We start from the raw sequence: 22,842 nt of genomic DNA, 5'->3' as shown, positions 1-22,842 counted from the left end.
CCCCCGGAGCCCGGAAGTGTTCCAGCTGAGGGGGACCAGGGAGCAATGATTCAACAGTGTCCGTGGTCTGAGTTACTGGTCTAGACTGCAATGTTTCAATAATCTTAGACATTGTCATAGACAATCTATCAGCAAAAGCTGCAAACTCCGTTCCTGTCACCTGGACAGCATTCACAGGTGGTACACCCTGGGTCACGTCTAGCAGAGGTCCCGGCTGAGCAAGTGCTGCAGGGGCCGAGCACTGCACACAATGGGGGTCAGTGGAACCTGCCGGTAGAGTAGCCCCACATGCGGTACAGGCAGCATATAAAGTCTGTGCCTTGGCACCCTTGCGTTTAACGGACGACATGCTGTTGCCTCCTTGCAATCTAGGAGGGTATATAGCCGAGAATCACCAGCGACCGTACAGTGAAAAGTATTTGCAAACACAAAATACCAAGTACACAACGGCACAAGTGGGGGTGAGCCCTTGAGGGCTGCTTACCGCCCGCTGAAAAGCGGGTATGAGGTCGTAGAATCCCGTGTCTGGGTCTCCCAGGCTCCCCTCTCCAGCTCAGCGTGCAGACAGGAATGGCTGCCGGCGTCCTGTGAAGAGGGGCGGACCGTGGGCGTGCCACAAACAAAGTGCGGGAAACTGCGTCCTACTGTGCCTGGTGTGAGGGCTGGAGTATGTAAAACAGACTCCAGCCCTCAGCGCTGATGCTCTGTACGGCGTCCCGCCCTCCTCCTGACTGGCAGGTGCGGAGCCGGGAACGAGACGAACTAGGCCGCAAAAGCCGGGGACTGTAGTAATAAGCGCGGCCGTGATATATGCACGGCCAGCGCGGAAGTCCCCGACGCACCACAAGTCCCAGCCACGTCGCAGTGTGACTGACCCCAGCGGCCGGCGCGACCGTTCGCCCTAAGTCTACCCACTCAGCCAAGCTGTAGTGAGGAAATGGCACAAGCGCAGCAGCGCTGATGTCCCCGGCGCACTAACACACCCAGCCATGCTGCGGTGTGCGCGCGGTATGCACGGGGACACAGAGTACCTTGACGGAGCAGGGTCTGTCCCTGACGATACTCCGCTCCATATCCAGCGGCTTCTCCAGGGGCTGCGGATGGAGCACGGTCTCAGTTCCTGGAGACCGGTAAAGTACCACTTCACCCGGAACCCTAATGGGGATGGGGAAGGAATCAGCATGTGGGCTCCAGCCTCAGTACCCGCAATGGGTACCTCAACCTTAACAAACACCGCCGACAGAAAGTGGGGTGAGAAGGGAGCATGCTGGGGGCCCTGTATGGGCCCTCTTTTCTTCCATCCGACATAGTCAGCAGCTGCTGCTGACTAAACAGTGGAGCTATGCGTGCGTGTCTGACCTCCTTCGCACAAAGCAAAAACTGAGGAACCCGTGATCCCACGGGGGGGTGTATAGCCAGAAGGGGAGGGGCCTTACACTTTTAAGTGTAGTACTTTGTGCGGCCTCCGGAGGCAGTAGCTATACACCCCAATTGTCTGGGTCTCCCAATTAGGAGCGACAAAGAAATTATGAAATGCTTAGAGATGTACTTCAGTAACCATGGAAATATCTGACTAAAAGAGCTAAAAATATTGACCTTTATAAAACCCAAAATTTGAGTCAATCTCAGAACTTTTAGCCATGACTGTAGAGCGCTAGAAAAATGGTTCTCACTTCAAGATCACGGATTATGGAGCAGACTTCTTTGGCAGAGAGATCCTGAGAAGCGTTGGACAAACACTGCTGTACAACATGAGAAATTGCATCGGTTGTTCCCACCTGCCAACAGTGGAGAACAAAAAACTTGCCAGAGAGCAGAGTGGGGACTGTCAGGCACAAAAAAAGATCTTTGCGGACTTGAGAATGAAAAATTATGCAAAAAAGTACTGCCTTGCTCCAGAAAAAAGCAAATAGAACTCCCAAAAAACGAGTTACATTTTGCATTGTGGACTGCCACAAGGATTGAGATCACCACATCGAGGACTTTCACCCAAAAATGAATGGGAAATTGGATCTCTGTCCATAACTGATACACTATGGATTGAAGAGTGAAAGGATTTTCAAGAGAAAGCAGTATCGACCTATGTGGAAATCAAAGGTCATTACCAGCAAGATTATACTCTAAGGGTCCCGTCACATGTAGCGACGTACCAACGATACCACCAGCGATCCGACCTGGCAGGGATCGTTGGTGCGTCGCTACATGGTTGCTGGTGAGCTGTCAATCAGGCAGATCTGACCAGTGACTCGTGTAACGATACTGCGCTTGGTAACCAGCGTAAATATCGGATAACTAAGCAAAGTGCTTTGCTTGGTTACCCGATATTTACCCTAGTTACCAGCATACATCGCTTACACAGTCGGTGCTCGTTGGTCTCCCGCCGTCAAACACGCCGTTGCGTGCTGCACAGCAGGAAACCAATGAGCAAAAAAAGGTCCTGATCGTTTTGTAACGATCAGCGACCTCACAGCAGGAGCCCGCTCGCTGCTACTTGTCACACACCACGATATCACTGGCGAGGTCGCAGATACGTCACAAAAGCTGTGACGTTTCAGCGATCTCGATAGCGATATCGCTATGTGTGACGGGGCTTAAGACAGGGTTGGGCACAAATTCAGTCAGTTGAGGATCCAATCAGTCAGTCCATAGTAATCTGAGGACTAGACATTACCTTGCATGGAGAAGGGCCAAGAGGGGAGTAAGGACCCTGGTGAAGGCCCTGGAAAGCATCACAAATCCAAGCGGTAACTGGCAGGAAGCTACGAAAGATCTGCCAACGGGGATCTATAGATATTTTATGTATGTCCACTAAAGAGAGGAACTCTCCAAGCTCCAGTGATGGAACTGATGATTACAGCAATTCAATATGAAATAAAAAAAAAAACCGCACAAATCTGTTGAAACGCTTCAAGTACAGAATGTGCTTGATCGAGCCTTTTTAAAATATCCCTAGAACTGTTTGAGCCTGGAACAATGACTCCTTCTAAAGAGAGACTACTTGGCACAGTAGAGAACTGTAGCTTGTAACCCACAAACTACTTATCTGACACAAGCATTGTCAATGTGAGCAAGAGAATCATGTAGGGGGGGGGGGGGGGGTGTCTTTGAATCTGGAAGACCCTCAGCCAAAGCTTTCCACTTGTTTTGACTGAGAGAACGTCATGTCAAGATTGCTGAACACGCTTACGTTTTAGGGGAGAAGAGCATACTTTCAACACATGGCATATAAGATTATTTCAAGAGATGGCCGCAGTGTGAGCCACAAGGCTTGCTGACTCAAGCCTCAGAAAGGAATTATAAAATGTGCATTATCTGAGGCAAGAGCCTATAGAATTTCCACTGGGGTTGAAGAATATAACCCTGGTGAAGCTACCTACACTAGGCCATAAAAGCTGTGCAGACACAAAATTAGGACACAAAGTGGAAGACGTTGCTGAAAAGTCCATATTCGAGAGCATGACAATCTCTTTACCCAGTAAGTCACAGAGGCACTGTATACATAGATTTTGATTCAGGAGACACAAACAGAGGAAGGCGTGCATCACCCAAGGATTTTATACTTCAGAGATATGCCGGTCAGGATGTGTAAGCCTATCAGGATGCTTCCATTTTCTGGAAGTGGGATCATTGAATACTTTATGGTTAGGAAAAGACACCTGTTGCTAGCAGTGTCGGAGGAGGGGGAAGTTGGACTTAGCCATGCAAGACCTTATTTGGGTAGTAATAGTGTCCCCCCATGACAAGTTTTGTTCAATTGCTATCCGAGTGTCACCCAACAAAATCGGACTGGTCAGGGTATATGCTTGTTAAGCATCTGCCACAGCATTAGGAAACAAAATACAATATGAGAGGCTGACTGCAGGAGGGGGGGCATCCAGAGAGAACAATGTTTGATCTAGGAGCTAAAGTATCTTCATGGATACTAAAAGGTAATTCATAAAGTGAAGAGGCTATGGTCTAAGAGGGTGACTACTATTGCTTAGAGGTGACAAAGGTCTAAAGGAATCTGCAGAAGCAAAAGAGGTGTCTTGTAATGGTTTACAGAAGCAGCAGAGACTAACTGAAGAGTGAAAGAGCATTTTGTTTGCAAACATGGTAAAAACAGATGAAATGAATATGCAGTCATTTGTATAAATTGGAATGTGAGGATTACCAATATTGGAAACCTGGTTCATCAGGAATACCTTGAAGACTGAGCAGAGATCCACAAATTACCATAAGAATGATGACTTCTAGGTTCTGTTTATTGAGAATCTTTAATAAAACTAGACAGATACCACATGATAAAGTGGACTGGTACTCCGGAAAGCCTAGTTCTATTAGATATTATCATTAAAGGAAACCAATCACCAGGATTTTCGTGTATAACCTAAAGCCAGTGCTATACTGGCAACTGGCACTATGAGGCATATTCTCTATATACCTGTAGTGGTCAGCTCAGATGTTTAGGTTTTGAAATCCAAGAAAGTAAAGTTTCTAAAATTAGCTGCTTGTTGAGCGACAGCAGAAAAGAAGGGAATTTTGTTTACTTACCGTAAATTCCTTTTCTTCTAGCTCCTATTGGGAGACCCAGACAATTGGGTGTATAGCTTCTGCCTCCGGAGGCCACACAAAGTATTACACTTAAAAGTGTAAACCCCTCCCCTCTGCCTATACACCCCCCCGTGCATCACGGGCTCCTCAGTTTTGGTGCAAAAGCAGGAAGGAGGAAACATAAATTGGTCTAAGGTAAATTCAATCCGAAGGATGTTCGGAGAACTGAAAACCATGAACCAAGAACAATTCAACATGAACAACATGTGTACACAAAAGAACAACAGCCCGAAGGGAACAGGGGCGGGTGCTGGGTCTCCCAATAGGAGCTAGAAGAAAAGGAATTTACGGTAAGTAAACAAAATTCCCTTCTTCTTTGTCGCTCCATTGGGAGACCCAGACAATTGGGACGTCCAAAAGCAGTCCCTGGGTGGGTAAAAGAATACCTCGGTAAAAGAGCCGTAAAACGGCCCCTTCCTACAGGTGGGCAACCGCCGCCTGAAGGACTCGCCTACCTAGGCTGGCATCTGCCGAAGCGTAGGTATGCACCTGATAATGTTTCGTGAAAGTGTGCAGACTCGACCAGGTAGCCGCCTGACACACCTGCTGAGCCGTAGCCTGGTGCCGCAATGCCCAGGACGCCCCCACGGCTCTGGTAGAATGGGCTTTCAGCCCTGAAGGAACCGGAAGCCCAGGAGAACGGTAGGCTTCAAGAATTGGTTCCTTGATCCACCGAGCCAAGGTTGACTTGGAAGCTTGCGACCCTTTACGCTGGCCAGCGACAAGGACAAAGAGCGCATCCGAGCGGCGCAGGGGCGCCGTGCGAGAAATGTAGAGTCTGAGTGCTCTCACAAGATCTAACAAGTTTAAGTCCTTTTCACATTGGTGAACTGGATGAGGGCAAAAAGAAGGTAAGGAGATATCCTGATTGAGATGAAAAGGGGATACCACCTTAGGGAGAAATTCCGGAACCGGACGCAGAACCACCTTATCCTGGTGAAACACCAGGAAGGGGGCTTTGCATGACAGTGCAGCTAGCTCAGACACTCTCCGAAGTGATTAAGAAGATTGGACTTAGTCTGGAAAATAGGCTATCAATAAAGGCATCAATGCACTGATGCACTGCAGTCTTCTTAATAATGTATGATATGGGGACTCTAGTTGTTTAATAAATATATACATTATGAATTCCTGTACTCTATTGTTAACTCTCCGAAGTGATGTGACTGCCACTAGGAAGACCACCTTCTGCGAAAGGCGTGAAAGAGAAATATCCCTCATTGGCTCGAAAGGTGGTTTCTGAAGAGCCGTTAGCACCCTGATCAGATCCCAGGGTTCTAGCGGACGCTTGTAAGGAGGGACTAAGTGGCTAACCCCCTGCAGGAACGTGCGTACCTGCGGAAGCCTGGCTAGACGCTTCTGAAAAACACACAGAGAGCGCCGAGACTTGTCCCTTAAGAGAGCCGAGAGACAAACCCTTTTCCATTCCGGATTGAAGGAAGGACAGAAAAGTGGGCAAGGCAAATGGCCAGGGAGCAAAACCCTGATCAGCGCACCAGGATAAGAAGATCCTCCACGTCCTGTGGTAGATCTTGGCGGACGTTGGTTTCCTGGCCTGTCTCATAGTGGCAATGACCTCTTGAGATAACCCTGAAGACGCTAGGATCCAGGACTCAATGGCCACACAGTCAGGTTGAGGGCCGCAGAATTCAGATGGAAAAATGGCCCTTGAGACAGCAAGTCTGGTCGGTCTGGAAGTGCCCACGGTTGACCCACCGTGAGATGCCACAGATCCGGGTACCACGACCTCCTCGGCCAGTCTGGGGCGATGAGGATGGCGCGGCGGCAGTCGGACCTGATCTTGCGTAACACTCTGGGCAGCAGTGCCAGAGGAGGAAATACATAAGGCAGTCGAAACTGCGACCAATCCTGAACTAATGCGTCTGCCGCCAGAGCTCTGTGATCTTGAGACCGTGCCATGAATGCCGGGACCTTGTTGTTGTGCCGGGACGCCATTAGGTCGATGTCCGGCGTTCCCCAGCGGCAACAGATCTCTTGAAACACGTCCGGGTGAAGAGACCATTCCCCTGCGTCCATGCCCTGGCGACTGAGAAAGTCTGCTTCCCAGTTTTCTACGCCCGGGATGTGAACTGCGGAGATGGTGGATGCTGTGGCTTCCACCCACAGCAGAATCCGCCGAACTTCCTGGAAGGCTTGACGACTGCGTGTGCCGCCTTGGTGGTTGATGTATGCCACCGCCGTGGCGTTGTCCGACTGAATTCGGATCTGCCTGCCTTCCAGCCACGGCTGGAACGCCTTTAGGGCTAGATACACTGCCCTTATCTCCAGAACATTGATCTGAAGGGAGGACTCTGGCTGAGTCCAGGTACCCTGAGCCCTGTGGTGGAGGAAGACCGCTCCCCACCCTGACAGACTCGCGTCCGTCGTGACCACAGCCCAGGATGGGGGTAGGAAGGATTTCCCCTTCGACAAAGAAGTGGGAAGAAGCCACCACTGAAGGGAGGCCTTGGCTGCCCGAGAAAGGTAGACGTTCTTGTCGAGGGACGTCGACCTCCTGTCCCATTTGCGGAGAATGTCCCATTGAAGTGGACGCAGATGAAACTGCGCAAATGGAACTGCCTCCATTGCTGCCACCATCTTCCCTAGGAAGTGCATGAGGCGCCTCAAGGGGTGCGACTGGGCTCGAAGGAGAGATTGCACCCGTCTGTAGTGAACGCTGTTTGTCCAGCGGAAGTTTCACTATCGCTGAGAGAGTATGAAACTCCATCCCGAGATATGTCAGCGATTGGGTCGGTGTCAGTTTTGACTTTGGGAAATTGATGATCCACCCGAATCTCTGGAGAGTCTCCAGAGCAATGTTCAGGCTGTGTTGGCATGCCACCCGAGAGGGGGCCTTGACAAGAAGATCGTCTAAGTAAGGGATCACCGAGTGTCCCTGAGAGTGTAGGACTGCTACCACTGTTGCCATGACCTTGGTGAAGACCCGTGGGGCTGTCGCCAGGCCGAAAGGCAGTGCCACGAACTGAAGGTGTTCGTCCCCGATGGCGAAACGCAGGAAGCGCTGATGCTCTGGTGCAATCGACACGTGGAGATAAGCATCCCTGATGTCGATTGATGCTAGGAAGTCTCCTTGGGACATCGAGGCGATGACGGAGCGGAGAGATTCCATCCGGAACCGCCTGGTTTGCACGTGTCTGTTGAGCAGTTTGAGGTCCAGAACGGGACGGAAAGATCCATCCTTTTTTGGCACCACAAACAAGTTGGAGTAAAAACAGTGACCCCATTCCTGAAGGGGAACAGGGATCACCACTCCTTCTGCCTTCAGAGTGCTCACCGCCTGAAGAAGAGCTTCGGCTCGCTCGAGGGGCGGAGATGTTCTGAAGAAACGAGTCGGAGGACGAGAGCTGAACTCTATCCTGTAACCGTGAGACAGAATGTCTCTCACCCATCGGTCTTGGACATGTGGCAACCAGGCGTCGCAAAAGCGGGAGAGCCTGCCACCGACCGAGGATGCGGTTTGGGGAGGCCGAAAGTCATGAGGAGGCCGCTTTGGGACCGGTTCCTCCGGCGGTCTTTTTAGGACGTGACTTAGACCGCCATGAATCAGAGTTCCTCTGGCCCTTCTGTGGCCTGTTGGACGAGGCGAATTGAGACCTGGCTGAGGGCCGAAAGGACCGAAACCTCGATTGTACCTTCCGTTGTTGAGGTCTGTTTGGTTTGGACTGGGGTAAGGACGAGTCCTTTCCCTTGGATTGTTTAATGATTTCATCCAATTGCTCGCCAAACAGGCGGTCGCCAGAAAATGGCAACCCGGTTAAGAACTTCTTGGAAGCAGAGTCTGCCTTCCATTCACGTAGCCACATGGCCCTGCGAACTGCCACTGAATTGGCAGATGCTACCGCCGTACGGTTCGCAGAGTCCAGGACAGCATTCATGGCGTAGGACGCAAAAGCCGACGCCTGAGAGGTTAAAGACACAACCTGCGGAGTAGAGGCACGTGTGACTGCATTAATCTCAGACTGACAAGCTGAGATAGCTAGGAGTGCCCATACGGCTGCGAATGCCGGAGCAAAAGACGCGCCTATAGCTTCATAGATGGATTTCATCAGGAGCTCTATCTACCTGTCAGTGGCATCCTTGAGCGATGAACCATCTGCCACTGCAACTATGGATCTAGCCGCCAGTCTAGAGACTGGAGGATCCACCTTGGGACACTGAGCCCAACCCTTAACTACGTCAGGAGGGAAGGGGTAACGTGTGTCATTAAGGCGCTTAGTAAAGCGCTTATCCGGAAAAGCTCGGTGTTTCTGGACTGTATCTCTGAAGTTGGAGTGATCAAGAAACGCACTCCGTGTACGTTTGGGAAACCTAAATTGGAATTTCTCCTGCTGAGAAGCTGACTCCTCAATCTGAATAGTTGGAGGAGAAAGTTCTAACACCTTATTGATGGACGCTATAAGGTCGTTTACTATGGCGTCCCCTTCAGGTGTATCAAGGTTGAGAGCGGCGTCAGGATCAGAGCCCTGATCTGCCACCTCCGCTTCATCCTCCAGAGAGTCCTCATGCTGAGACCCTGAGCAGTGTGATGAAGTCGAGGGAAGCTCCCAGCGAGCCCGCTTAGCCGGTCTGGGACTGCGGTCCGTGTCGGAGTCCTCACCGTGGGACCTATGAGTCGCCCCAGGAGCACTTTGCTGCTCCGACCGAGGGGGGTCTGAGGGCAATGATTCAACAGTGCCCGGGGCCTGTGTTACCGGTCTGGACTGCAAAGCTTCTAGTATCTTAGCAGACCATCTATCCATAGACTGAGCCATGGATTGGGAAATAGACTCAGAAAGTTTGTCAGCCAAAACTGTAAACTCTGTCCCTGTCACCTGGACAGTGGCAGCCGGTGGTTCTACCTGGGCCGAGAGTCCCACCAGTGGCTGAGGCTCCGGCTGAGTGAGTGTCACAGGGGCCGAGCATTGCACACAATGAGGGTAGGTGGAACCTGCAGGTAGCATAGCCGCACATGAGGTACAGGTTGCAAAATAAGCCTGTGCCTTGGCACCCTTGCTTTTTGCGGACGACATGCTGTTGTCTCCTCTTAGAGCAACCAGTGAGGGTATATAGTCAAAAGCAAATAGTGCAGCCGTACAGAGTAAATGTATACAATATAAGCATATAAATATACACTTCGGCACCCAGGGGGGCCAGCACCTAGTAACAGGTGCGGCTTACCGACCGCTCTCAGCGGTTGTGTGACCACCAGATTCCCTGCCTGGGCCTCCCAGAGCTGTGGAGCTCGGTGTTGTCTCCCCTCTGAAGTTCTCCAGCGTCAGAAGTGCTGATAGGAATGGCTGCCAGCGTTCTGAGAGGAGGAGGGAGCCGTGGGCGTGCCTCAGAAAGTGCGGGAATCTGGTGCCCCGCAGTGCTCAGTGAGGGGGGAGGAGGATACCTCAGTATGCTCCAGCCCTCACCGCTGACATGTAGTCTAGCGTCCCGCCCTCACCCCTGACTGGCAGGCCCGGGGGCGGGAGTTTGCGGTACTAGGCCGCAAAAGCCGGGGACTAAATTTATTAGCGCGGCCGGCAAACAAGCGCGGTCGGCGCGGTAGTCCCGGCGACGCAAAACACCCGGCAGGTGCTGCAGCGTCCGTTACACAGGCGCTCTATGCGCCGTCCCAAAGGGGACACAGAGTACCTCAGAGGAGCAGGGCCTGTCCCTGAACGATACCCGGTCTCCTGTCCAGCAGATTCCCCCAGGGGCTGCGGAGGGAGCACGGTCCCAGTGCATGGTGACCGGTTAGGATCCCACTTCACCCAGAGCCCCTAAGGGATGGGGAAGGAAAACAGCATGTGGCTCCAGCCTTTGTACCCGCAATGGGTACCTCAACCTTAACAGCACCGCCGACCAGAGTGGGGTGAGAAGGGAGCATGCCGGGGGCCCTGTTATGGGCCCTCTTTTCTTCCATCCGATATAGTCAGCAGCTGCTGCTGACTAAAATGTGGAGCTTGCGTGCATGTGTGCCTCCTTCAACACAAAGCATAAAAACTGAGGAGCCCGTGATGCATGGGGGGGTGTATAGGCAGAGGGGAGGGGTTTACACTTTTAAGTGTAATACTTTGTGTGGCCTCCGGAGGCAGAAGCTATACACCCAATTGTCTGGGTCTCCCAATGGAGCGACAAAGAAAGGAGCAAATAATATATTCATAGTTATTGCCTGCCCTGTCAGAATGAGCAGTATACAAACGATTCACTGTCTCTTGCAGGACCTGTGTGAGGTCATACCCATGTGACCAGAAAGGGTGGGGCCTCAGCCAACAAAGCTGGATACCAGGTCACATAGGTATGACTTCACACAGGTCCCACAAGAAACAAAGTGAATCGTTTGTATAATACTTAGGGTACGCTCACATAAGCGTTGAAATTGGACGAGTGCAATGTGAGAAAATCTCGAATTGCACTCTGACCAATGTTAGTCAATGAGGGAGAGCAGTTGGTCAGCTAGCTATTCTCGCATCCTGGGTGTGAGAAAAGTCGCTGCATGCTGCGATTTTCTGCGAGAGCCATAGCACTCGCACCCATTCAAGTGAATGGGTGCGAAAGATACAATCGGACTGCACTCAGATGTTATCCCCGTGCAGTGCGATATACGTACAGGCTGACAATGGAGGAGATGGGGGGAGGAAATAACCGCTCCCTCAGCTTCGCAGCTGTGACCCGTGACAGTCGACTGACACTTGGCTCACGCTCGCAGCAGAGCCTGAGCAGGGGGTCATAAGCATATTGCATCCGATGCTCTAATATCGGATGCCAATGCTCGTGTGAGTCCAGCCTTATGCTAATTCTAACAGGGGGAGGGGATAACTATGAATATATTATCTGCTCCTTTGCTGCTGTCACTCAACAAGCAGCTAATTTTATAGACTTTACTTTCTTGGATTTCAAAACCTAAACATCCGAGCTGACTACTACAGGTATGTAGAGAATATGCCTGATAGTGCAAGTACAGCACTGGCTTTAGGTTATATACAAAAATCCTGGTGATTGGTTCCCTTTAAAAAATGAACTTTAAAATTATTGGTATGATCATTTGTGAATCTCTGTGCAGTCTTCAAAGGCATTTTTAAACCAGATTTCCAGGACGGATTTCTATCATATTTCTACTGTTTGATCCCTGGTTTGGCTGGCACCGAATTTTGGAGGCAGAAGGATACAAGGCAGCACCAAATCACCTCTAACCCCTTAAGGACAAAATCATTTTTTTTTTAGCGCTTTTCTAATTCCAAGAACCATAGCTTTTTTTATTTTTCTGTCAATATAGTCATGTGAGGGCTTGTTTTTTGTGGGACAAGCTGTTCTTTTGAACTACACTATTCACTATCATATGATGTAACGGAAAGTGGGGAAAATATTCCAAGTATGGTGAGACAGAAGAGACTTTTTTCTTGGGTATTTTATTCACAGCTTTCATTTTATCATAAAACCATTATGTTGGAATCATATCCAATAAATGAATGAATAATTCCCCGCCGGCCCAAAACAAAACACCTTACTTTGGGACAATCCTTCATTTGATGCTCCTCTGAACCACAATTGAAGCAGCATGGTTTGGGTCTATAACAAATAAAAACACTTTAGGGTAGTAAAATAACATTGCTCTATCCCTCTTCCTAATATAAATAGATTGTAAAACTATAGTGTTAGCAAAGGGCATATACTTCTAGACAGACCATGTATTTTGAATGGGATAAAATGAATAATAGAATTTCCCTTTATAATTTTGCTCACTTTCGGATCTAGTCATTGTTTTGGATACAGAAAAAAAAGCAACAAGGCATACTCTGACATAACCTAATCTCCTTGCTGAGAACGAAAGGAGAAAAAACAACAAAAAAAGTTACATTTCTTAAGTGCTTTCTATAGACCTAAAATAAAATAAAACACAACATATCTTAAATAAGATTAAGATTCCATTTTTTGTTTTTAAGTTAAAAAACAACTAACAGCAAACAGGAGAGTTAAAAATATATACCGTACTAACCTTTTTGATTTTACTTGTACTTGTACTTCCTCACCATCTAGAGACAAGATCTGGCCAAAAATTTGCTGATATCTTTATTAGAATAAATTAAGGATTTAATTTGGTGATTACAAAAATAATTAATTATGAAAATCAATACATGGGCACATTGGAAGAAGGGAATTTTGTTACTTACCGTAAATTCCTTTTCTTCTAGCTCCTATTGGGAGACCCAGACGATTGGGTGTATAGCACTGCCTCCGGAGGCCACACAAAGCAATTACACTAAAAAGTGTAAGGCCCCTCCCCTTCTGGCTATACACCCCCAGTGGGATCACTGGCTCACCAGTTTTAGTGCAAAAGCAAGAAGGAGGAAAGCCAATAACTGGTTTAAACAAATTCACTCCGAAGTAACGTCGGAGAACTGAAAACCATTCAACATGAACAACATGTGTACCCGAAAAACAACCAAAAATCCCGAAGGACAACAGGGCGGGTGCTGGGTCTCCCAATAGGAGCTAGAAGAAAAGGAATTTACGGTAAGTAACAAAATTCCCTTCTTCTTCGGCGCTCCATTGGGAGACCCAGACGATTGGGACGTCCAAAAGCTGTCCCTGGGTGGGTAAAGAAATACCTCATGTTAGAGCTGCAAAGACAGCCCTCCCCTACGGGGAGGCAACTGCCGCCTGCAGGACTCTTCTACCTAGGCTGGCGTCCGCCGAAGCATAGGTATGCACCTGATAATGTTTGGTGAAAGTGTGCAGACTCGACCAGGTAGCTGCCTGGCACACCTGTTGAGCCGTAGCCTGGTGTCGTAATGCCCAGGACGCACCCACGGCTCTGGTAGAATGGGCCTTCAGCCCTGATGGAACCGGAAGCCCAGCAGAACGGTAGGCTTCAAGAATTGGTTCTTTGAACCATCGAGCCAGGGTGGCTTTGGAAGCCTGCGACCCTTTGCGCTTACCAGCGACAAGGACAAAGAGTGCATCCGAGCGGCGCAGGGGCGCCGTGCGGGAAATGTAGATTCTGAGTGCTCTCACCAGATCCAACAAATGTAAATCCTTTTCATACCGGTGAACCGGATGAGGACAAAAGGAAGGTAAGGAGATATCCTGATTAATATGAAACGAGGATACTACCTTAGGGAGAAACTCCTGAATGGGGCGCAGCACTACCTTGTCCTGGTGGACCACCAGGAAGGGATCCTTGGATGACAGCGCTGCTAGCTCAGACACTCTCCGAAGAGACGTGATCGCTACCAGAAAGGCCACTTTCCGTGATAGTCGAGAGAGTGAAACATCCGTCAGAGACTCGAAAGGCGGCTTCTGGAGAACAACTAGTACCCTGTTCAGATCCCATGGATCCAACGGCCGCTCGTACGGGGGGACGATATGACAAACCCCCTGCAGGAACGTGCGTACCTGCGGACGTCGTGCTAGACGCTTCTGAAAAAACACCAATAGCGCCGAGACTTGCCCTTTAAGGGAGACGAGCGACAAGCCCTTTTCCAACCCAGATTGCAGGAAGGAAAGAAAAGTAGGCAATGCCAATGGCCAGGGGGACACTCCTTGTACAGAGCACCAGTAAAAGAAAATCTTCCACTTCCGTGGTAGACCTTAGCAGACGTGGGCTTCATAGCCTGTCTCATGGTGGCAACGACCCCTTGGGATAATCCTGAGGACACTAGGATCTAGGACGCAATGGCCACACAGTAGGTTCAGGGCCGTAGAATTCAGATGGAAAAAACGGCCCTTGGGACAGTAAGTCTGTCCGGTCTGGTAGTGCCCACGGTTGACCGACCGTGAGATGCCTGTCGCCAGAGCTCTTTGATCGTCATGAAAACCGGGACCTTGCTGTTGTGCCGATTCGTGAAACCCGTCCGGGTGCCGAGACCATTCTCCTGCGTCCACGCCCTGGTGACTGAGGAAGTCTGCTTCCCAGTTTTCTACGCCCGGGATGTGAACTGCGGATATGGTGTATGCTCTGTCTTCCACCCCTAGCAGAATCCGGCGGACTTCCTGGGAGGCTCGCCGACTGCGTAGTCCGCCTTGGTGGTTGATGTATGCCACCGCTGTGGATTGTCCGACTGAATTCGGATCTGTTTGCCTTCCAGCCACTGCAGGAAGTCTTGCAGGGCAATATACACTGCCCAGAGCTCCAGACAAGTGATCTGAAGAGTGGACTCCTCTGAAGAGAGTCCTTGATCGTCTGAGAAAGGGGGACGTTCCTGTGTAGGGACATCGACTTGCGACAAACTGTCTCTCACCCACTGGCCATTGACCTGTGGCAGTTAAATGTCGCTAAAGCGGGGGAGTCTGCCACCAACCGCGGACGCGGAGAGAGAGGGCTGAAAGTCATGAGGAAACCGCCTTGGTAGCGGTTCCTCCGGCTGCCTTCTCCGGGCGTGATTGAGCCCGCCAGGAATCTGCGCCCCTCTGAGCCTTTTGAGTCCTGTTGGACGAGGGCAATTGGGACGTGCCCGAGCCTGGGAAGGACCGAAACCTCGACTGTGCCTTCTCCTGATGGGTCTTGTTTGATAGCTGGGGTAAGGAAGAATCCGTACCCTTGGACAGTGGAATGATTTAATCCAACCGCTCACGAAACAGTCTGTCACCAGATAAAGGCAATCTGGTTAAGCACTTTTGTGGAAGCAGCATCTGCTCCAATCCCTTAACACTAGGAGCGTAACAACACGGAGTTGGCGGACGCCACTGACGTACGGCTCGTAGAGTCCAGGACAGCATAAACAGCTTGAGTCGCAATGCCGACATTGCGAGGTGAAGGATGCTACTGCGGCCAATATGTACATGTGACCGCGTCCCTCTGCGCAATACTAGCTGAAATAGCTTGGAGTGCCTCTATGGCTGCGAATGCCGGGGCAACCGACCGGCCGATAGGGCTATCTGTCTGTCAATGGCATCTTTAAGTGAAGTCCCATCTTCCACTGCAACTATAGATCTAGCCGCAAGCCTGGAGATTGGGGGATCCACCCTTGGAGCGCTTGAGCACGTCAGGGGGGAAGAGACAACGCGTATCCTCAATACGGTTGGAGAAACGCTTATCGGGATAAGCGTGGTGTTCCTGGACTGCTTCTCTGGAGTCAGAGTGACCAGAAAAGTACTCAATATACGCTTGAGATACCGAAATAGGGATTTCTTCTGCTGTGTAGCTGACCCCTCCACTGGAGGAGTTGAGGGAGAAATACCCAACCTTCCATTGATGGACGCTATAAGATTATTCACTATAGCGTCACCATCCGGTGTATCCGGATTGAGAGCGGTCTCAGGATCAGAGTCCTGAACCGCTACGTCTGCATCATCATACAGAGAGTACTGTGATGAAGTCGAGGGCCGTTCTTAGGGAGCTCGCTTAGGCCGTCTGGGACCGTCGTCCGTGTCAGAGCCTGCACCCTGGGATGCATGGGACCCTCCTGGAGCCATGATTTGTTTCGAAATCAGGGTGGCCAGCGGCATTGAATCAACATTGCCCAAGGTCTGTCTGGACTGCAAAGTCTGTAAGATGTTAGTCATAGTCACAGACAATATATCAGCGGAAACTGCAACTCCGTCCCTGTCCCTGGACAGGGATCACAGGTGGTTCTTTTGGCCACCTGTAGCAGAGACCCCGTTGAGTAATTACACACACTGGGGGTCCTGGAACAGTATCGCATGCAGTACAAGCAGCATAGAAAGCCTGTGCCTTGGCACCCATGCTTTTTTTTTTTTTTTTGCTGTTTCTGTCTAGCCATCTAGGAGCATTAGCCAAGAATAGCGACCGTACAGTGCAATGTATAGCATACAAGCATGAAGTACAATAAACACTTCAGCACATGCAGTACAAGGAGCATAGAAAGCCTGTGCCTTGGCACCTTTGCTTTTCTGCTGCCGTTGTCTAGTTATTCAGGAGCATTAGCCAAGAAAAGCGACATACAGTGAATGTATAGCATACAAGCATGAAAATAACCACTGCAGCACATGCAATCCAAGCAGCATTGAAAGCTTGTGCCTTAGCACCCTTGCTTTTCTGCTGCTGTTGTCTAGTCATCAAGGAGCATTAGCCAAGAATAGCGACATGTAGTGAATGTACAAGCATGAAAATAAACTCTGCAGTACATGCAATCCAAGCAGCATTGAAAGCTTGTGCCTTAGCACCATTGCTGTTTGCTGCCGCTGTCTAGCCATCTAGGCGGGAAGACAGCCAAGAATAGCCCTTACAGTGCAATGTAAAGCATACAAGCATAAAGGGCACATGACACTGCAGCACATGCAAGACAAGCAGCATATAGAGTCTGTGCTATAGCACCGCTGATCTTTTGCTGCTGTTTCTAGGTCTGCATCCTGAATAGCAACCGTACAAAAAGTACAACAGGACACTTCGGCAGTAGTGGGTCAGCACTTTAGTTGCCGCTTACCGCCCGCACAAAAGCGGGTGTGTGGCGCCGGAATCCTGTGCTGGTAGCTCAGCGCTTGTCTCCGTTTTCCCGCTCTTCGTGCCGCAATGGCTGCCGGCGTCCAGAGGAGAGGGGCGGGCCGAGGGCGTGCCCGAGACAAGAGCGGGAACCCGGCGCCCACTGTGTCTAGTGAAGGGGGCTGGAGAATGCAAATAAGGCTCCAGCCCTCGGCGCTGCTATAGAACAGCGTCTCTCCCCTTCCCTGAGTGACAGGGTGGGGGCGGGAACGAAGCGGCGCTAGGCCGCAGAAGCCGGGGACTAAAGTTAGAAGCGCCGCCGCCGTAAAAGCGCGGTCGGCGCGTCCCCGGCGCACTACAAGTCGCAGCTGCGCCGCCGCTCCAGGGGCGGTCGGCGCGGCGGTCCCCACACGTAAAGTCCCCCAGTAATCTGCAGGGACTATAAGCCCAGCGCACAGCGCTACAGTCCCCGGCGCACTAGCACACCCAGCAAGCCTGGAGTGTGCGTGGCCTGCCATACGGGGACACAGAGTACCTGAAAGTTGCAGGGCCTTGTCCCTGAACGGCACTCCCGCTCCACATCCAGCAGGTTCTATGGGTCTGTGGATGGAGCCCGGCCTCAGGGCTTGGTGGCCGGAAAGATCCCACTTCCTCAGAGCCCCTCAGGGGGATGGGGAAGGAAAACAGCATGTGGGCTCCAGCCTCCGTACCAGCAATAGGTACCTCAACCTTACAAACCGCAAGTGGGGTGAGAAGGGAGCATGCTGGGGGCCCTAGTATGGGCCCTCTTTTCTTCCATCCGATATAGTCAGCAGCTACTGCTGACTAAACAGTGGAGCTTATGCATGGATGTGTGCCTCCTTCGCACAAAGCTTGAAAACTGGTGAGCCAGTGATCCCACTGGGGGTGTATAGCCAGAAGGGGAGGGGCCTTACACTTTTTAGTGTAATTGCTTTGTGTGGCCTCCGGAGGCAGTGCTATACACCCAATCGTCTGGGTCTCCCAATGGAGCGCCGAAGAAAATAAATTTACACAGCAATATAATCCTCCTGCTGGATAGCCGTTTGATGGTGGGGGTTGGAGTTGCCTACCTCCTACATCACTGTGCAATCAAAATCTAGATTAAAGTACCACTCTGTTTTTTTTAAATTTTTATTTCACCACCAGATAGGCATCAGTAACGCATGTTCCGTGTGTGTAGGAAAACATAAAAGTAAAGAATCCGGCACTCTGTTTCTGGACTGCAATTTCTATTAAACCAAAGTAAGAATATCCCTACACATACATAGCCGAAATCTAAATCACTTAGTTGTAGTTTTTTGCTATTCCCAGCACCACTTCAGTCCTCTTGTCCTCCAGTCTGCACCTCGTGGTAAGTCACTTACATATGTGAGTGTACAAACTACACAGCAGGGGCTAGCAAATGCTACGTTATTAGGTAACATATTTCCCTACCCGTCTCATCACAGGAGCAGGTTTCTGCCGCATGACTAACAGTCTGAGCTAATCATAAATCAAGTCAGTGTTGTAAGGAGCTGGAGTAGCACTGAGCCTATAGGTCACAGACTTTATTTATGATGACATGATAAGACTGGTGATACAGCAGAAACACTCACTCCTGTGGTAAAACAGACAAGGAAATGTGCTCCTTTGTACAAACGAACAGGTGTGAGTCCTTGCTGTTTCGTCTGTATATTCACTTACCAAAACTGACTTACGCTTTGTTGATGGGAAAACCCCTCTACAGGCCCCTTTACACACAGACTTTCTAGCGATCCCACCAGCGATCCCAACCTGGCCAGGATCGCTACAAAGTCTATGGTGAGTCGCTGGTGAGCTGTCAAACAGGCAGACCTGGCCAACGACGCAACAGCGATCCGGACCTGCAGAACGACCTAGCTAGTCATTGGGGACGTTGTAAAGCAGCTTTTTGAAAGGGAAGTCGCTAACGAAGTCGCTGTAAAGTCCCCTTTACACACTGAGACTTTCTAGTGATCATGCTGCACAGCGGGAAACAAAGGACCAAAGAATGGTCCTGAACGATTTGTAGCGATCAGCAACCTCACAGCGGGGGCCAAGTCGCTGATGCGTTTCACACACTGCAATGTCGCTGGGGAGGTCGCTATTACGTCACAAAACCGGTGACGTTACAACGATGTCGTTTGCGATGTTGCAGTGTGTAAAGCCACCTTAAGTCTTACAGTTAGTCAAAGTTAACGTCACAAGATGGCAGAGAGGGACCTCAGCAAAGCTGAATCAGTAGAAGATGGCCACCAGTAAGTATTCTCCTAGACACACAGAACATGGATGACTGATACCAAGTGTTAAATACACATTCAATGGGACATACAGTATTTCTGATTTTGCTCAAATCTGGAAATTATCATCCAAAATTTGAGACAACATCCTACTCTAGGTTGGTTAATGAATCTTACAGGAGATAATTTGATACATTCAGTTTTGTCAAATAAACCAGATATAATATCAGATCTACAGGTCCTGTAGCATTTGGGATGCAGTGACCACAATATGGTAAGTTTCAATGTAATATTCAAAAAACATTTAAAAAAGGGGAAAAATACAAACCCGGAACCTCACAAAGGCGACATATACTTAACTAAAGGGAAGAGCTTAAACTTGTAGACTTAGATCATATCATGTTAAATGGGGATACCAAAACTAAATGGGGCAAGTTTAAAGAAATATTTCTAGAGTTCTGTAGTAAGTCGATACCCTCTGGTAACAAAATGTCCAGAAATAAAAAAAAACAAGAAACCATTATGGCTGCATAGGACAGTATTAAGACAAACAAAGGGCACTTAACACTTTCAAGGCCACAAACTCAATTTGTAGAATACGAAATGTAAAAATGAAATCAAGCTAGAGAAGTTTACTCAAAAATCTTCCTATTTCTCTGTAGTTATCACCGTAAAATCTTTTTCTCTGAGCCTTCATTAGGGGACACAGTACCATGGATGTATATTGCTGTTGCCAGGAGGTTGACACTAGGAAACTAAAGAAGAAAAAAAAAAAAAAAGTTAGCTCCTCCTCCACAGTGTACACCCTGTGACTGACCAGGAACTAAGCCAGTTTAGTGTAAAAGTAGTAGGAGAAGTTGTAGCTGTAGATTATGCAAGGAATGAGAAAAATTCTAATCCAAACAGGGCGGGTGCTGTGTCCCCCAATCAAGGCTCAGAGAAAAAGAGAATTTTGTTACTTACCGTAAATTCTTTTTCTTATAGTTCCGACATGGGAGACCCAGACCATGGGTGTATAGCTTCTGCCTCCACAGGACACACAAAGTACTACACTAAAAGTGTAGCTTCTCCCTCTGAGCTTATACACCCCCTGGTAGCCAGTCCTAGCCAGTTTAGTGCAAAAGCTGAAGGAGGACATCCACCCACAAGTAGAGATAGAGCAAAACCCGGAACAACCGGAAGCTCTGTCTACAACAACAGCCGGTGAAAACACACGGACCAAGAAAACTGCCAACAGGCAATAGGGAGGGTGCTGGGTCTCCCATGTCGGAACTATAAGAAAAAGAATTTACGGTAAGTAACAAAATTCTCTTTTTCTTCATCGTTCCTTATGGGAGACCCAGACCTTGGGACGTTCCAAAGCAGTCCATGGGTGGGAATAAACAGAAAAACTGAGAAGTAGGCGAAACCTAACTTCACAAATGGGCGACAGCCGCCTGAAGGATGCGTCTGCCCAAGCTCGCATCTGCCGAAGCATGAGCATGCACTTGGTAGTGCTTCGAAAAGGTATGCAGACTAGTCCAAGTGGCAGTCTGACAGACCTGCTGAGCCGTAGCCTCGTGCCTGAAAGCCCAAGAGGCACCGATAGGTCTGGTCAAGTGTGCCTTGATCCCCGGCGGGGGAGGCACTTGAGTACACTGGTAGGTATTGGAAATGGCCGACCTAATCCAACGAGCTAGGGTCGGCTTAGATGCAGAGAGGCCCTTAAGCTGACCAGTGGTCGGCACAAAAAGAGAGGTGCACCACCTAAGAACAGCGGTGCGAGACACATAGATCCGGAGCGCCCGCACCAGATCCAGAGTATGCAACGCCTTTTCAAAGCGCTGAATAGGAGCCGGACAAAAGGAAGGCAGAGAAATGTCCCGGTTAAGGTGGAAGCAGCAACCACCTTAGGGAGAAAGTCCGGAGTCGGACGGAGAACCACCTTGTCTTGATGAAAGACCAAAAAAGGGGTAACTCCGAAGAGAGTGCAGCCAAAACAGAGACTCTCTTGAGGGAAGTTATGGCCACTAGAAAGACGAGACAAAGAAACCTCCCTAAGAGGCTCAAAGGGGGGTTTCCGGAAGCCGTGCGGACCGGATTAAGGTCCCAGGGCTCCAAAGGCCGCCGGTAAGGCGGAATGATGTGAGATGCGCCCTGCATGAAGGAGCGCACCTGAGCCAGCCGGGCGATACGCCGCTGGAACAACACTGACAGAGCCGAGACCTGTCCCTTGATGGAATTGAGGGATAGTCCTAGCTGAAGACCGGACTGTAGAAGGGACAGGAGGGTCGGCAAGGAAAAAGAGGCCAAAGGATATTTCCGAGCCCGCGTCATAGTGGAGATGACTTCAGGAGGGATACCAGAAGTCGTCAAGGTCCAGGACTCAAAAGCCACGCCGTCAATCTGAGAGCCGCAGGATTCTAGCGGAAAGACGGACCTTGTGAGAGAAGGTCTGGACAGTCCGGGAGATGCCATGGCACCTCTACGGACAGATGGAGCAGGTCAGGGTACCAAGCTCGCCTGGGTCAGTCTGGAGCAATGAGAATGACCCGACGGCCCTCCATTCTGATCTTGCGCAGGACTCTGAGCAAGAGCTAGAGGGTGAAACACGTAATACAGACGAAGCTGGGCCCAATCTTGAACCAGTGCGACTGCTGCAAAAGCCTGAGGATCGTGGAGCGAAGATCCACGTCCGGAGAGCCCTACTTGCGGCAGATTGACCGAAACACTGCCGGATGCAGAGCCCACTCGCCGCTGTCCACGGTTTGACGGCTGAGATAATCTGCCTCCCAGTTTTCCACGTCTGGGATGTGGACTGCGGATATGGTGGACTAGGAGTCCTCCGTCCACTGAAGGATGCGTTGAACCTCCAACATTGCCAGGCGGCTGAGTGTCCCGCCCTGGTGGTTGATGTAGGCAAACGCTGTCGCGTTGTCTGACTGGACTCGAATGTGCCTGGCCGCCAACAGATGGTGAAAGGCTAAGAGCTAGAAACACAGCTCTGATTTCCAGCACATTGATCCAGAGGGCTGATTCGGACGGAGTCCAAGTGCCCAGCGCTCCATGGTGGAGATATACTGCTCCCCAGCCGGATAGACTAGCATCTGTGGTGAGGATCACCCGGGACGGGGCCAGGAAGGAGCGTCCCTGAAGAGAGAGGGGCCGAAGCCACCACTGAAAGGAGCCCCTGGTCTGTGGCGACGCCACCACCCCGAGGAAGGAGGAAGTCCGCTTGTTCTGTGGAGGTGGCACTGAGCTATAGCTTGTTTGTTCAAACGTAATAAGAATATCTGTGTATATAACTAAATCAAAATGTAGATGTAGATGCAAAATTATCTGTCTGTGTGTAGCAATTGCACAGACCTATAGTATAATTCAAAGTTGTATAATCATGAAGGAGTTAACTAAAGATGATGATATACGAGTCAGTTGGTGATGCTGGCTGAAAAGAGAGCATGTCTGTGTTCTTTGTCTTATATACATTGATATATATCGACACTGGTATACAGCATTAATGGGGCACCGTCTCTGGATCCTAAATGAAGACTCCATTAGCAGTCTTGACCCAAAATTCCTCCCTCGACAGTTCCAACAGCGGAAAATGTCCAGCTGCAGAGGACGCAGATGGAACTTGGCAAG

At 50.0% G+C, this 22,842-nt stretch overlaps 1 protein-coding gene across 1 annotated transcript in view; it reads right to left on the bottom strand.

The window, feature by feature from the left end:
• ZCCHC8 (zinc finger CCHC-type containing 8) overlaps positions 1-22,842 on the bottom strand; it is a 167,775-nt gene that overhangs the window by 35,073 nt on the left and 109,860 nt on the right. The window contains exons 7-8 of the mRNA XM_075323130.1: positions 12,578-12,649; positions 12,090-12,150 (exon numbers count right to left, since the gene is read on the bottom strand). Coding sequence (XP_075179245.1) covers positions 12,090-12,150; positions 12,578-12,649 — 133 coding nt within the window. The remainder of the gene's footprint in view (positions 1-12,089; positions 12,151-12,577; positions 12,650-22,842) is intronic.

Source organism: Anomaloglossus baeobatrachus, chromosome 1 (genome assembly GCF_048569485.1).
Source record: "Anomaloglossus baeobatrachus isolate aAnoBae1 chromosome 1, aAnoBae1.hap1, whole genome shotgun sequence".
NCBI classification, from domain to species: Eukaryota; Metazoa; Chordata; class Amphibia; order Anura; family Aromobatidae; genus Anomaloglossus; species Anomaloglossus baeobatrachus.
Note: the sequence above shows the minus strand (reverse complement) of the source record. Positions and strands in the feature narration are given on the sequence as shown.